The sequence below is a fragment of the Indicator indicator genome, chromosome 14 (assembly GCF_027791375.1).
Source record: "Indicator indicator isolate 239-I01 chromosome 14, UM_Iind_1.1, whole genome shotgun sequence".
Taxonomy (NCBI): Eukaryota; Metazoa; Chordata; class Aves; order Piciformes; family Indicatoridae; genus Indicator; species Indicator indicator.
Genome location: NC_072023.1, coordinates 19,417,423 through 19,434,217, shown reverse-complemented (window position 1 = coordinate 19,434,217; position 16,795 = coordinate 19,417,423). Strand labels below are relative to the sequence as shown.

Here is a 16,795-nt window from a genome sequence, read left to right as displayed (position 1 = left end):
TCTGAGCCTGTGTTCTGCTCCATAAGATGCCTTGTGAGTTTGGTTTTCTTTTTTTTCATTAAAGTTATTAAAAAAAAAAAATAAGGTAATTCTGCTGGGTACCATTGGGGAGTCAATTTGTATTGACTTCAGTGGAGCAAGAACTCAACACAAAGTTCCTACAGGTCAAAAATTGGCCTTCAGAAGATAAAGACTATTACAAATTCCCTGTTCGGAGTTGAATGTTACTTAAAAGCTAAAGGCATTTAATAATTCAAATATCACTTTATGTTTTCAGCATGTTTACTGCTGTTTTTTTTTTTTTTAACCTCTCTTACTATCAGACTAAGTTTATTGAGTCAGCTTTGTTTAATTAGTTGCATTTTTCTTGTTCAGCAACATTGCCAGAGTTGTACTTTTCAGATTCACAGCTCTGAATGAAAATATTCCCTGTGACTGGCAAGACAAAACAAACACAAAACTGGAAAAAGCATTATTAACATGTTTATCTTTGCTTAGGTAAAAGGCTTCCAGAACTGAAATTGGGAGCAGAAAATATACAAAGATCCTGACACTTTGTTAACTGACTTAAATCTATTCTTACTGAAGTCTCAGAATTTTCATTCACATTATTGTGAATCAGGTCTACCACAAAAAAAAAGCACCCAGTTCCAGTAAAGGTTTGAAAAATCTTTTTTTTTTTCCTGGCAAAAATATTAAGGGATTAAAATAAATCTACACATCTCTGTCACACCAGTGAGTGGGTGAAGACTACTCAAGGACTTTACCTATTCTTCCTTCAGCCAAACTGGCATCAAGCAGCGTTGAGTGCTGTCATATCATGGGATGTGATGACACCCATGAGGTTTATCAGCTCCCATTTTTACACTGGGGCTGTGGTTGTCCCATACTAGCACAAAATAAAATTGCTGATTTACATGAGTGAACCTTAGTAAGCCCCTCATTTTCAGTTGCACCAAACATCCAGCCTCAGAGACTGTGTTACAATTTAAAACTTTATCTCAAATGGTGCCTGAAGAGATCTTAGGAGTACTTTATGGCCAGCAGCATTTCAGTATAAACAGTACTAGGAATAAGTCAATTGATCAGAGAATTCCCTTTATTGCTAAGGAGAAAGGGATGGTTGAAGAGCAGAACTAAAAATGAATTCTGAATGGACATGGTTTATGCTTAGAATGGAGTAGATGGATTACATCACTGTAGTATTTTCAGAGCTTTTACAGTGCTCCATTACATCCCTTTCTTCCAGACACATCCCATCTACCTTTCTCTCTAGTATGCAAATGCACAATTAAAAGCATTCAACTGATAGAGATGGATAAGCTAATACAGTGTGCTGCTAGCAATTTATTTTTGTTAACTGGGAGTATGTGGAAGTACCCCAAAGAGCGAAGAGATACTGGGAAGTTGTAATAGATAAGAATCTATTGACTGCCTTTGTATAGGACAATAGATCTTGTGAATATTCTGCTGCTTCTCCAGGCAGTGAGCTAGTATGGTTAACCAAAATTGTTGAGTAATTGTTCTGTGGTTGAGAACAAAATGCTGAATTAAACTGTTCCCAGCACAATAATTGTGTGATTACAGCATTTATGTTGCTGGCCAAAAGAACAGTCATTAGGTTTGGAAGACTTACCAAAACCACAGGCACAGGAAAAAAATATGCAAATCACATGTAAATTGTCCTCTAATACCTATAGTGGCTTAAAAATTGAGCTAGGAGTATGGTATGTGTATATTTAAAGGCAGTTGAGCCAGAAAAAAAAAATTACTGTACATTCAAGAACTACTTCAGACTAGGAAGAAAATACCCAAAGACTATTCATTTTCATTATGTTGTACTTCCCCTGCTTCTTGTGAGATCCTGCACTTCATATATTATGTGTGGATTCTGCTTTGTGAATGCTATTATATTTTTATGCACTGCATACCAATCAGGTATTGTCAGGGAGTCAGAAGGTAGGTAGGACTCCCAAACCTGGGTCTTGGACACTCTTACTTAAAGGGCAATCTACAGGAGAAGTGGGCAGCAAATGTTTATCTGATTGCTGTAATCCACCAGTAAAATTAAAAACTGATTTATGATGGTAGGTGCTCTTGTGAGGTAGACAATTTCCTTCTGCATTGCATGATCTGTTTCTAGAAGGGCCAAAGAAATAATTATATTTAGTCTTTTCTTTTGCTGTTGTTGTTTTTCCTCAGATTTTTAGTAATAAAGGAGGATAAGGAAGACAAGACCTGAAGGGAGACAGCAAATCAAAAAAAGCCAAAATGTTTGGGCAGTCAAATTTTGGTGCCTAGATCTACAGGATGTAGATAGCTAACTACCTGGCTGTACACAGAAATCAGATGATGAGATGTCTAAACTTTTTCACTGTATCTGCAGTTAATTGTGCTTTAACTGTGTTGCTGTTAGCAAATTGTGGGCACAAAATGAGAGACTGTCTTCAGTCCTATTCAACACATGCTCACAAACAACACTTGTGAAAAACATTTTGGTAACAAGGGGAAATAATCATCAGGACATGAATGGAAGAGTGGCTAGGTATCTATTTAAGCAGTCTTTCTGCTGCATCTTAAATCCATTTCGCTTTTTAAGTTGAGCTTTTGATGGTAAAACTGAACTCTGTTGAGGAACAATTCCACTGGCAAAATGAAGAGTCAAAAACAAGTCTGAACAGCTGAAAGATTGAAAAGAGTCCTTTATTGTACATTTCCCTGGGCAGTAATTAGAGGCTATGGAATACTAAAAATGTATTTTCCACAGAGGTTTCTATTAACATTTGGTCTTAGTTTTCCCAGCCATTTGTCCATCGTGTTTAAGTGCAAGGTTTTTAAGACCATGTAGAAAGTAATAAAATAGTAATAATATTACTATCTTCAGGAAGGAGTTGCATTGAGTTTTTGTAGCAACTGATGCTCTGAAACTGGTGTTGCTGGAGACCAGACACACGCTAAACCATATATCTGATTTAATAATAGTAGCATTGGAGGAAAAGATGGGACAGTCAGAAGGTTTAGTCAGTGGATGTAAGTCTAAGATTTTCTGAGCGGACCCAAATCTGCAAAGCCCACGTGGATCACACCATGAGGAATGTTTTTCACCTGCACCATATTGGATTGTGTGCAGTTTTTATTGACTCTATCCCCTGAATTTTCAATTCAAAGAAAACAAAAGAAGATGCAGGCTTTTAGTGCAGAATTTGTTTCCTGAGTCCTTTATGTATATTTTTTCTCTCTCTTGCTAGATAGAATGATTTTAAGTGGATGACTTTGATAAGACTTCCATGTTTATAACATTGCACTATTCAGCAGCTGAATGGGTTTTGAATTTCTTCCCACTGCATGGTATTAAATAACCCCTGTTTCTTGCCCAACGCCTACACGTTAAAATTGTTTTGTTTGTTTTAATTAATGATATTCCACTTGTCAAAGCGATCCTGAGTGAAAAACGCATTTTGAAGCTGTAGGGATTTTGTTGAAAGAATACTCCTTCCTCTCTGTATAGTAATAGTACCTTAAATCATATCAGGAAATTGGCACAAAGCCCCTAAAAACAAAAGAAGAAATAGTTATTCTAAAGCAGAATTCTGACAGTCTCCTTGTCTTCTGTGTCAACTAATTTGAGTAAACAAGGTTTCTGCATTAGGGTTTATGAAAGTAGAATTGTTTCATACCAGTTGATGAGACGTAATATTTTACTGTAATTATTTATAGAATCATTACAAGCCATGTGTCATGGGTGACTCAGATTGAGTGACAGTGGAAGAGTTAAAAGAGCAGGCCAGATTTGTAGCAGTACAGCAAAAAAAGAGCGTTAGAAGCAGGGGTGTCACTTCAGGAACAGAGGAAACTTAGGGACCTATTGCTTCCCATTACTGGTACCTACCATGCCTGCTATGGTGGGGATGAAGGAAGACCAGGATGAGAAATGGGCTTGACTTGCAAACCCTTTGCTTTCCACTGAAGCACCACAGCTTCATACTTAATCCTCTCCTACTTTATGGTCTCTCATGTCATCAAGCAATTTTTGAACAATGGACTAAATACTACTCATGATTCACAGCTTTTCTCCAGAGAGCCTCAAGGTCATTAATGAAATAACAAGTCTCTTAAAGAAGGCAGTCCACTTTAGTGGTTTAGGCCTTAGGTACTGATCTGTTCATGAATTTGGACTTTACCATTGTGTCAAGAATGAGGTCATGGCACTTGACTTTATCTATACACTGTTTTAAATACACTGTTTTCCATATTAGAACTGTTCTCCCTGTTTCAGAAATTAAAACATTCTAGTTTTGGAGCAGTAGACAGGAAGAATATTACTACAGTTTTTACATCAAAATGATTAGTTACTGGTGTTTGAATATGTTGTAGAAAAATCAACAAGGGGGAGATGTGCTGGCTGGCCTTAACACAGATGCCTCTGAGTAACTTAATATGACAAAAAATACCTATCAGCATTACTTGAGTTTGATGAAATCAGCCTTGCTCTTGCCACCCCTTTCTTGATCTTTTGGGGAAAATACACTAATGAAATCTTTACAGAGAGTAGATTCATGTAGGAATAAAACCCACAATCAGAATAAATATGTTTCTTTACCTAAGCTGCATTCTCAATTGGAAGATCATCTTGGGCACTTTCATAGCCAAGCATTTTATGGTCCTGTTTGCATTCCTTTGCATGAAAACATTCCCAACAATAATTTGGTGTCAGGGTGAACCCAAAGGCAGCCCCAAAGGGCTGAAGAGATACCAAGGTGGGGCATTTCTCCCAGCTCAGAGAATTTGCTGACAGAAAGGAGCTACACTTACTGCCTATGATCTTCTGTAGTACTACAAAGTATTTTCTTACGTGAATCTATTGATTTCAACATTCACAGAAGTTCTTGAAAAGTCAATTTGGGATGATTGTTATTCTGCTTCTCACTCCCTCTCTACATCTCATGTAGTACTGAGCCTTACTGAGGCTTATGGCTTACCCACTGATGAACAGTGTTAAGATTTGCAAAGTCAAACTTGTACATGTTTTTAAAAACCTTGTGCTTTTACAGGACAAGTAATCTAGATTATGCACACCTCTTTGGGTTGTTACACCTGTCTCTCTTTTTTTGAAAGCCTCAAGTAGAAACAGTCCCTACCTAACACAGCTGACACAAGCTGTCCCATTTGCTCTTGCCTGCTTCCTCAGCTGCAGTAGTTTATACTGGACCTTCTTTCCAGAGCTCTTCTAACAGCAGTCCATGATACTGTTGTGCAAAAGCTTTTAATCAGGTAAAATGTGGCCACTGGGGATAGCAAAGAGTTAGCTTGGAGAAGGAAGAGAGCTAGGTTAGCACACAAACATAAAACTCAACCACTTCAATCTCATTGAACAAAATGTGGAAAATCGGAAGGAAAAAAAGTATGCATATGACTTCTGGAACGCTGCTATGAACAATGACAAGGAAAGTATACTTAATTTTGTTCTCTTGATTCTTTATGGCATGTACAAAAACCATATAGATCATTACAGTGTGAATAACTGAACCAATATATACTAGATCACCTAACAGTAAAAAACAGTACACAAGTGTACTCGAGAAATTATCCTACATGTGGTCTTTTAAAACAAATCAGGAAATCTCACACCTGCTTGCTTTTCCCTGGCAAATGTTTCACTGAATAGCTTACTGCTAGAGCAATCAGCACTGGTCCAGACTTCATTGGGAAAAGCATTAACTAAGCATCTGGAAACTGTATGTTGCATCATACCCTGTGAGGTAACGTCAGTCACTAATGTAAGTTCGTAGATTTTCCAGTTTGAAGGGAGTGACTTTGCAGATTAACTCTTGCTATGTGACAGCTACGTCTAGGAGCAAGTTGCTATTAGCCCACAAAAACACATATAGAAGACAATATATCATGCAAAGCAGCAGATGCAAGTCTGTGGCAGGTTTCTATTATAAGTGTGGAATGGTTCAGGTTGGAAAGGACCTCCAAAGGTCATCTAGTGCAAGCTGCCTGCAGATCTTCCACTAGATCAGGTTGCTCAGAGCCTTGTTGAGCCTGACCTTAAGCATCTCCAGGGATGGGGACTGAATTTTCTCTCTGGACAACCTGTGGCAGTGTTCCACCACCCTCATGGTGCAGAACTTCTTCCTAAGATCCAATCTCAGTCTGCTCTTCTCTCGTTTTAAACCATTTCCCCTCATCCTATCAGTGCAGGCCTTTTGAAACAGCCTTTCTGCAGCCTTCTTGTAGGCCATCTTCAGGTACTGGGAGGCCACTATTAGGTCTCCCCAGAGACTATCTCTGCTCCAGGCTGAGCAAGCCCAGCTCCCTCAGCCTGTCCTTGTAGAATTGTTCCAGCCCCCTAATCACCTTTGTTGCTCTCCTCTGGACCTGATGGTCCATGTCAAAGTCCTGACCTATTCTTCTAGGAAGGGTGCTAACATTTGAACAGGGTACCTGGGAGCTATGTCAGGAGAAACAGTATTTTTGTGAATATTTGGTAAGGTGAAATAAGTCCATTTGGACCAAACAGTGGTCATCATAACTCAAAAGCCAATTTGGTGTCCTTGCTGACTTTAACCTCTTCATGAAACAAATGGCTCAATCAGCCAAAAAATGGATCTTTTTCTTCAATAAAAAGGAAAGAGCAAATTTGAGTGTAGCTCTTGAACATGGATTGGAAAGTGTTCTTTTGAGAGCACACTTCAGTCTTCCAGTGTAGCTGTTACCTGAATCACAACAGCTTGCTCTGGAAGTCCTAGTTTTGCCAGAGGACCCCACACACTGAGGTGTTGTATAGTCTGAAGCAGCCATTCCTGCATGAACTCTGAGGCTTTTGACTTAACTCAATTGCATATTAGAACAAACTCGAGTTTCTATTCTTTTTATTTCAGGTGGCCTCTTCCTTTTAGACTGTTTGTTCACATACCTTTGTGGCAGAATTACCCTGTAGATACCTTGCATGCTAAGTGGCACAAGCATGTATACTCTTGGGAAAAAAAAGTCGTCTTGCTGCTTTTCTCTCCTCTGCATTTTTTCTGCACCAGATCAAATATAAAAGAAGTGTTCCTAAAGTTCTTTATTTTAGTTACATAAATGAATAAGTAATACTACTTTTTCCTTTGAGTGTATCCAAGAGACATTCCTTAATGCAAAAAGTTCTTTTAGCTACGTCCTTCAAAGTGCTTCTGGAGGTGTTCATCTCTCACCAGTGTGTTTTGTTCTGTAAGTATGAAGTGGAGGAGGCAAGCCATTGGAAGCTTCTTGACATGGAAGCAGCGACTGTCTGTATCACCTGGCAGTTCAATGCACTGCTCTGCACTTCAGTTAAAAAGGCTTAGCATGTGTTCTTTTGGTAGTACTGCAGACATCACAATGAGATGAATTTGAGATGGATGCTGGTACTGACACCTAGATTCTCTTGCAGGACTGAGCAAAGACAGAAAGTTTCCAGCCTGAAAAGCCTGCTTTTTTTAACATGAAAAATGTTTATGTAGCTCTCTGAGATGCAGTTCAGTTTTCCTGAAAGCTAGTTCCTTGTGTCGTCTGTGAGCCAAGTTGCATATGTACAATATTCCGTGAAACTGGTAGGTTTTTTTCACATTATCATTCCAGAGAGTGGACTCTCTGCTAGTGGAATTGTTATAGGAGATGTGGGGTGGTAGGGTCTACCTAAAGAGCCTTTTCTATTCTTCGAAGATTTCCACTATTTGAGCAGGTTTTCCAACAATATGTCACTGTTTGCAAGCAATCATAAACAGTGAGGTGCTCCAATTGAGTGAACTAAGTACTGGTATGAATTATGTAAGCTTCTTATGGAACAAAGGGAAGAATATTCATCCACTACAAAAGAATGTTCAGGTAGAGATGAGGCAAAAAATACCTTCACAAAATCCTTTCTCAGGATCTCCTATGCCAGTATGTCTGGCAAAGGAGTAAGTTGCTCCTCAGTTGTAAAAGCAAAGCATTAGGTCGGGTGTGCTGCCCATCTCATCAGTGTCTTCCTCTCTGCATCTCTGTTTCTTGGCATCCACCTTCTTTTTTGTGTCTTAAGCACTCACTAAGCACCCCATAAAAAGCCACCTCAAGCTCTGGAGAGAGTGATCATTTCATTGCCCAGACAGGCAAGGCTCCATGCCTTAGAGATTTAGGACATTCTTATGTCAATTTAGAGAACTGATGTTGGGAAGAGAATGAGAAGAACAGCATTTTCTTTTCTTATTTTAAAAATCACTGGAAGGGAAAATAGCAGATTGTAGCTATATGAGGACATATATTTTTATTTTCTCTAAGATAGATGTGGGGGGGTGTGAGGGAGAGGGAGATGGCCAACACACATGCTAATTAAAGAATCCAGTCCTTCAGCATAGTATGCACCACCATGAGCCAAGTGTTTCTGGAGGAAGGGGGACCAATGCAATTAAACATGACATCTTCGAAGGATGGATTTATATTACTGCATGTTAAATGCACATTACATTCTTTCATATACAGTAGAAGAGATGCTTAACTTACAAACAAGTCCCAGGCAAAGAAGATATTCATACAAGAATTTGAAGTCAATAGATAGAATCATTAATGTGCATCCACGGTTCTAGGAATATAAAATCTGAACTTCTTTGAGAAGTGGATGAGAAGAACTCAAATGAAGAGAAAAATTAGCCACACTTCTACGTGAAGGAGCCATTAAGGGATCATTTCACCAAAGATGCTCATACAGCTCTTGAAGAGCATCTTCCAAACAGCACAAGAGTAAAGTATTGCTCAGAGTTTTGTCAGTTTGTGGAGAAGGAAGTGCTGCTCTTAGCAGCTGTTCTTATTCACACTGAGTAGTTTGTTACTCCATCACCAGTCTCACCAAAATGGATAGAATTGCTTCTGAAGACTTCAAAGTGGGTAGAAGGGCATTATCCACTCCCCTCCCCCTCCAGTGGAAAGTATTATATATGGAAATGTATCAAGATGTTCACCTTGGAGAGAAGAAAATGTATATAAAAGTTTATGCTAATAAACGTGTAATGAGCAACTGCAGAAATGAAATTGGTGGAAGTGTATAAAGATAAAATTAATGGCAGCTGCTGGGTAAGTGGCTTAGATTTGTTGAAAATATGAGTTTATTTTACTTGAGAAATGTAAACCTGCTAGATTAAGCAAGAGTCACCTAAGGGGCAAAATTGTGACCTTTTAATTAAAGACTCTGTCAGGATGCATGGGCATAAAGGACCAAAATAAGGTTCTAGGTCTGGTATTTCCTAAGTCTTGAATGCCTAATTTTGCAACTTAATGTTTCTTTGAACTATTCTGTCTTTGTAGCCAAGGTGCACATGACATTTTCACAGAAAATAGAGCTGTGGTTGTCAGGCTTTAGCTATCTAAATTTATGAAAGTCACAGCAGAAGCTAGTAACAAACAGTAGGGGTAACTGTTAAAAACATCCTCCTTAGTTCTGAGGTAGCTGTGGTAACCACAGTATGTTCCTAAAAGTAGACAGGAGCCTAGAATTTAGGTGTAAATACTACAATTATGATGCAGTTGGGAATGCTGGGAATCTAGCTGTGGCTACTCCTAATGCATGTCTTTGTGTGGTGGGATTTGTCAAGTCATAACGGACGTGCACAGGTTTGTGAGGATAATGGCTTAGGCTTCAACAACTTGAATCAGTTCCAAGTTTCTTTTGATAAGGAGAGGTCATTTAAGGGAAGATTTTTTTGAAGGCACTAGAACAAATAGAGATATGATGAGGTGCTTTCCAAGATCAAAAATCTCTTTGGGTAACTGAATGCCTCAGTTTCCCATTGGACAGTAGATAATAGTATTAGTTGTCATGTGCTCATATTCATTGATTAGGTCTTTAGGGCTAATCACCTTTTTTGGATTTTCAGTGACTAGTATGAAGGGTCCCTGATTTTGGTTTAGGCTCTAAGTTAAACTGTGTTGCAATTTCTACCACTCCTAAAATAGTTTGCCAATGCAGAAGATGTCTTACTGTCCTCACGAATTAGAGAACCTTTACTTTCTTGGATTGTTTGAAGTCTTGTGTATCTTCTTCCTCAGAAGAAATTATTTGTCATAAACTAAATGTCAAGTGGTGTAGTTTATGTCTTTTATTGCAGCATGAGCTTCCCTCTTTCCCCACACTACTTGTCAGAAATACATGAATGAAAGCATGAATTCCTTGAATAGTGAACTGATTGTGCAGACCATGAAGACTTTCATGACATTTGGTTTGTTTCTTACTCTATGTTAAGTCATGTACCTTTTCTGTGCATACCATGCCTCTACAGTTTGTCATGCAGTAGAGGAGCACTTCTGGTTAATCTGATACATGGTGATGGCATTCAAATTAAAAGAAAGATCAGGGAACTGTGTGATCAGTCAAAATAGTGGCAATAGTACGTATAGCAGAAAAAGGTCCTTGGCAGATTGCATCTGTGTCATCCACACTAACATCATAAAGTAGATAAGAAGTTGCAAGGTGAAATTTTAGCCCATTAAATCCATTGGGAATTTTGTGAGGATTTAAACCACAATCTTCACCTTTAGGAAATTACAATTAAAGAGGTAATCGCATGGAGGGACTGGAAAGTGGAGAAACTTGACAGCTATGTATTCCTTTTTATGGACATATATGTGTCTATCAGCAGAACAAAGTGAAGTGCCTGAACAATAGCACTGATTTGCAGTCCATTATGGTCAAATTAGAAATGCAGTATCAAGAGGTTACTGTCAAGAAAATATTGGAAAGTATGTAAACTGTATAATAAAAAACATTTGTGAGGGATGTAACTGAAGTAGTAATAGCTTAAAAAAAAAAAAAAGGAAGAGGAAAATACCCTTCATGTAAAACTCAGAAGGAGTTCTGTGTTCTGTGCCACTTGAAACAGTTGTATCCTAGCAATTCTAGGTAATAATAATAAACATAGCGAAAGTTAAGATGTAGTAGCCAAAGTAAGCTATAAAAATCAAAGGTCTATAATTTGTATTGTATTGTGTCAGGTAATCAGATTAAAATAAACTAATGTTTGCACTTACTTGTATTTGGGAGAAGATGAAGTGTGGCTGCTTGAGTGGTGCTACATACATTCCATCCTGGAATGAAAATCACATTGTTTTGACTGCGTTATTTCTGTAGCCATGCAAACCATCCTCATCACTCTATAGTTCTTACCTCCTTAATGCAACCAGGGTTGTGTCACTTGAAATTAGTGGGTATAAGGCCCCTTGGAGAGATAAAGAGGAGCAGTGATTTGAAAAAGTGAACTGCAGCAGTCAGAGTTAAGAGGAAAGGGCATTTTCCTGGTAAATGTTTTCCTAAATGGGAATTTTTCAGTGTGGTGTTTTGCTCGTGTATTTGGCAGTCACTTGGAATCAAGTGCAGACTTGTGCTACATTGTGGGCTTGGCAATGACAATTTGTGTGTGTGTGGTGCTTTAGTTATATTAGCCCTGGAGGCAGAGTTAACACTTGCAGTGGGACAAGAGTATTTGCAGTCATCAGAGAACTTTGTAGTCAGCTTCAATAACATCACTCCATTTTTTTCACTTTTTTTTTTTTTTTGGCAGCAAAGCTCTTAGTAGAACCATCTGTCTTTCTATTAGTGTTTTTGAGTCCTGTTTTGAAGCTTCTTTGCTTGGCAAAGTCACTTTCATCCTTGGAAACCATTAAAAAAAAAAGTTCTATGGCTTTTTGCCGAAGAAGAGTACTATGCAAAAATTCCGCATGGCTGTTCATTTTTGTTCTAAAAGAATACAGTTACTTTGTCTTTGTCTTTCAAACAAAAAAAAAAAACCAACAAAACAACCCCCCTAAAAAAACCCAAACAAAACAAACAAAAAGTAGACCCATGAAGAAAAGCAGACATTGGGCAATTCTAGGGTGACTGAGTGGGGATAGAGAAGAAATGATGTTTTGTACTTTTTGTTCCCCAGCAATACAGTTAAAAGTATGCTACTTCTATTTAACAGGATCAGGGTTAGGGTTAGTAGCTACAGCTACTCTAGCTTCAGTCCCAGACTTAATCTCCGAGCACAAGAATTTCTTTCAGCAGCACTTCTGAACTCCATTCTTGCAAATTGTTTCAGACTATAAAGATGCAGTCAGTGTGCGCAGGTGTTGACAGGTCCTGGCATAAATGAAGAGGTTACCTTCCTCAGTGTTGTAGCACTCTTCTGCCTTGTAACAGTGCTGGGTGAAGCAAGACATCTCCTGGATCTTCAGTCGATTAAATTAAAATGAAATCAAGGCAAGATGCTGTAGTCCAAACTCTGGCAACCAAGGAGCTGGCACAGGTTTTGCCACTTTCGCTGTGCAGGCAATAATGCTGCACCTTCTTACACTGCTCGCCAAAAAAATGTTGCCAATCAGTACCCTAATTCTCCTTATTTCTTAAGGCTGCAGACCACAAACTAACTTTTATTCTTTGATACCTGTACCTCCAATGCTTTAGTTCTACAGTGCCATTAAATATCTAGACTACCTCTCTTAAAAAATGTGTCAGTCTCCCTTGCTGACTGACCTGGCCAGGACAGTGGGGTTTTTTAATTAAAACCAGCCATTTATGATCTTAATATAACAAACTTTTGTTTCTTATCTGTGTGAAATACAAAGACTATGTCCATTTCTAGCAACTAAAAAGTCTGATAGAGCTGGGTAAAAGTAATAGTATCAGATGTCACGCCATGGCCAACTTCCAGTTTTGATGACTAATTTCTGCATGTCTTAAGTCCCCTGCAGTATCCACTTACAACATAATATTTTCCATTTCCTGACTTGCATGGTTGTGTACAGTTGCTGTGCAAAGTTGAACAGCTAATGCATCAAACATAGCTGTCTTTTATTTGTGAATAAATCTCAGACTTTTTTCTTACCATCTCAAAGACTTTATTTTTTTCACATGTACAAAATAAGTGCATGTATGTGGGCAGAAAAAATAGTACTTACTGTGCTATATGCTACTGAAGTGCATATTTGTGCTTCTCCGTGTGTGGATTTTTGTGTTTGGACTCAGTCAGGGTGCAAGCTACCGTCTGAGACAGAAGTACTGTTACACAGTGCAGTAAGAGATGAAAACCCCATCCTGCAGTCAGAGAGAAGTGAGGCATTATGGGCTGTGGGGGGAATAGTTAATTTGGATATAGGTATGCATTAGTGGGATGTTTTGATTTATTTTAGCTTAATGTAATTTGTACCAAATGCCTTGGTTTTTAAGATGAGGCTGGTGGGTGCTACTGGAACACCCCATTATAGAGGAGCATATTCAAACCTGACCTCTCAGATCAGAAGCAAGAGAAAGCATGTAAGCAGACATTTTCCCCAGGAAAAATTCCGTGTTTGATTTTCCCTCTCCTGTTCAGCAGGTCCAAGGTCAGCTGCCTCCATTAATGATTCCCGTATTCCCTCCAGACCAACGAACCCTAGCAGCAGCTGCACAGCAAGGATTCCTTCTTCCTCCTGGTTTCAGCTACAAAGCGGGATGCAGTAAGTCCTGTAGAGTTTTTTCAGCTGGAAGTGGGCATAGGACACAGTTCCATGCCAATGTCTATGAAAGTATCCCCTCTCTAGCTTGATGGACAAAGCCATCAGCTTGGACAGATGAGTGTAAAACAAAGTGTTAGTCATTATCATATGAGAAAAAGTTGTCAGAGATGAGCTGCTTCACCACAACAGCAACACGCTTCACAGGACAAGCAGACTCCTGCACCTTGTTTCTGGCAGATCTTTGTGATGAGTGAACATGCCCATGACCACGCATAGGCACAGACTTCTGAAGAGAACTGTTTGAAACTTCCCAAGAAATTTCAGCAGTGCTGTAAGAAAATATGGTTTGTTTTCCTCAAGCAGCCTGCTTACTATTTGTGAACTGAGGGCCTATTTTAGTCTGTTTCTTCATGCTCAACTCACATTAGTCTCAACAGGGGTTCTACACAGAGATCAAAGATAGCATATGTCTTTCAGTTTGATGGACTAACACAAACTATGAGTATATTTATGACAGCTTAACAGTAAAAAAGATAACATCTACTTTTTAAAATCTTTGAAGGATTTATATTGTTCTCTACATTCCCCAGATTATTTTATTTCTATTTTATTTAGGCATTCATGTTCCTGTCAACAGAATGATAATAAATACAAGTGAAAGACTATTCAAGGCTTTCCATTTCCATGGACAGCCTTAGCTAAAGCATGAATTTCAAGGACTTGTTTTCATGCATTTGTGCTTGTGTAACTCTTCTGACATCATTTTCCTATGGAGTTATGTAGGACTTGTTTGTTCTACCATTCTCTGCCTGTAGCATGAGTGTTTAGCATCATTAAGTCCATGTCAGTATATCCATCTGTATCATTATTAACTTAGGAATTCGTCAGTTGTTTTGAATTACTCAGCACTTGCCACTGCAGCAGTTTTGTAAAATTAGAACATAAAAAAGATTCCTTTAGTGAGATTGGCTTAGCCCACGATTTCAGATTTCTTTAATACTGTAGATACAGTACTTGAACGTGAACTTACATTTCTTTGGCCAGTGATCCTTTTTCAGAATATTTTACAGACTGGGACCGCTACTGAAAATTGCTGTTCAAAACACTTCACATTCCTCAGCAGCTGCAGTGCTAAAGCACAGGCTCATTCATTTCTTCCAGTGATGTCACACTCAGTCTCTCAAATGGGAGAAGTAGTGATTCACATTACAGAATGTTTAACCAAAAGCCACACTGAATATGGATGCTGCCATAACTCTAGGCCTGGAAAAGGTCAGGAAAGTACCCTGTTAGATGTATCTGGTAGGTTGAATTAATTCCATGTTAATGAAGTCTGATTTGGATAGAAAGATTTCAAATTGGGTTGTTCCCTTCTTTTTATTGCATGTGCATTAACTGTAAGATAGTCTTATAGTTCCTCACATCCATGAAGTACATAGGACATTGGATGTTTGTGTAACCTTGAAAATGAAAATGAAAAAAAAGAGCAAAGTTGCTGCTGCTCCTGGCAGTAAGGCTTGGAATTAACAACATGCCAAGGTCTAGGACTGAGCAGAAGCCAGTGGAAAAAGACAGCTCTGTGTTTGGTGATTCCCTGGCATGTTTGACTGAGAAGCTGAAAAAAAGTGATAAGTAGTCCAAAGGATGTTTTTCTTTTCACTCACAGTTTAGTGTAAATGAAAAAGCATGTATGGATTTAGCTACACCTAGAAAGCTTGTAGCAGTGAAAGATATTGCTGCCTTAAACTGTGACATGTTCACATCAAGTAGTGTTTTTGACAGGCCATTAAACCATATTTCTTCTACTTTTCTGCTTGCCCTTCTGTGTATCGTCCCTCTTGGCAAAGATGTGGTAGATTATAAACCAAAGAGCTTTGGCTAATATTTTCTAAGCACCTGAGTATTTTGGGAGACTAAATCGTTGTTTGAAGAGTGGCAAAGGCACCAGGATCCAAATCTCAGGGACACTTAGCTAATGTAAACTTTAACACAGTCACCCATGCTAACTTGAAGTGAGCTAAAGTGGATACCAATATAGCACTGCAGCACAGAACATACAACAGATTAATTTGCTCAGCTTCTTGGCACATTAAATGCCAACCTTTCACTGAGTTTGCTTTTGGATGCAAGGTCTTCCTATGAGCTTCTGAAGACTCCACTACCAGCATTGTTACCTGACTGCCATTAGATATTTTAACTTTGGCTTATGTAACTACAAAAATGGAACCTCACTTCCATATCTTCCTGCTACTTTTGGAAAACCTGCCTTTTTTTTCTGGACTGACAGATTTGGAGAATTATTTTTTATGGCTAATAGGCAAAAATTCTCTAGTGATGATTTTGTTATTTACTAGTATTAACAAACTGCACATAGGAATGATTAAAATCTCCATGGGACAATTGAGTTCCAGTCACAAATGCTAAAGAACTATGAAAATTTCCATATACTGTTTCCCAATAAAAGGGATATTTGAAATTTTAGGAGAGAGGAAAGAAGGAATTGTTGTGTCGAAAAATATTGTCTTAACTAGTTAATGATATCTTGATTATGGATATCTGACTGGGGACACCTTCAGAGGGACATTTATATTGCTATGTGCCTTGCCCCTTTGAAAAGTCAGATCTCCAAAAGAGTATCTCAAAATCAGCAGTGTTTCATCTAAGGCCATGCAGATGTCTAGTCAATTCTGCTGACCTTGGTCACACCTGATGACTTGCTCCCTCTTGTCTGTAGGCCAAATAACTGAAGTGAGAGAACTGTCTCAAGCTGCTCATCACTGTGCCTCTAACTTTTGGCATACTGGCCAGTCTTCTTGGTTAAGCAGTCACTGACCTGCTTCTGTCAAGGCTGGCATAGCAAGGAGTTTCTTCTAAAATGGCTTGAACTGAGCTGGCTCATTTTGGTGAAAACATTTTGGGAGTGGTTAAACAAGAGCTTGGTCACAGTCATAACCTTTGGCAGGGAGCTGTGATTGGAACTGGTGCACAGCTGCAGCTGGAAGAGAATATGTGATGAAGCCATGAGGGCAGTGAAAGAGAAAAGATGATGGATACCTAGTTACACTGCTGTTGTTCTTTCATTCCATTTGGATAGTGAAACCAAACTGACTTGCTCAATGCTTTCTAGTTCACCTGTTCATGTTAGAGTAACAGAGGGTCCAATATGGTTTCAAAGAGCCTCTGTGGTGGGGTTCTTCAGACAGTGCTTCCCAAAGGGCTAATGACTTTCCCAGAGAGAGATTGTGGAAATGAAGAGTACCCTTTTCTCTACACATACTTCCTTTTCTGAGGATTTGACTGAAGATAACGCAAAAATTGCCTTAATGGT

The 16,795-nt window shown here is 38.7% G+C and overlaps 1 protein-coding gene across 4 annotated transcripts in view; it reads left to right on the top strand.

Annotated features, from left to right (window-relative positions):
- SOX5 (SRY-box transcription factor 5) overlaps nucleotides 1-16,795 on the top strand; it is a 257,211-nt gene that overhangs the window by 146,915 nt on the left and 93,501 nt on the right. For 3 of the 4 annotated variants that reach the window (XM_054386406.1, XM_054386407.1, XM_054386405.1), the window contains exon 6: nucleotides 13,347-13,467. In XM_054386406.1, coding sequence (XP_054242381.1) covers nucleotides 13,347-13,467 — 121 coding nt within the window. Of the gene's footprint in view, nucleotides 1-13,343; nucleotides 13,468-16,795 lie in introns of all 4 variants that reach the window. The other variant, XM_054386404.1, reaches the window with a different exon arrangement.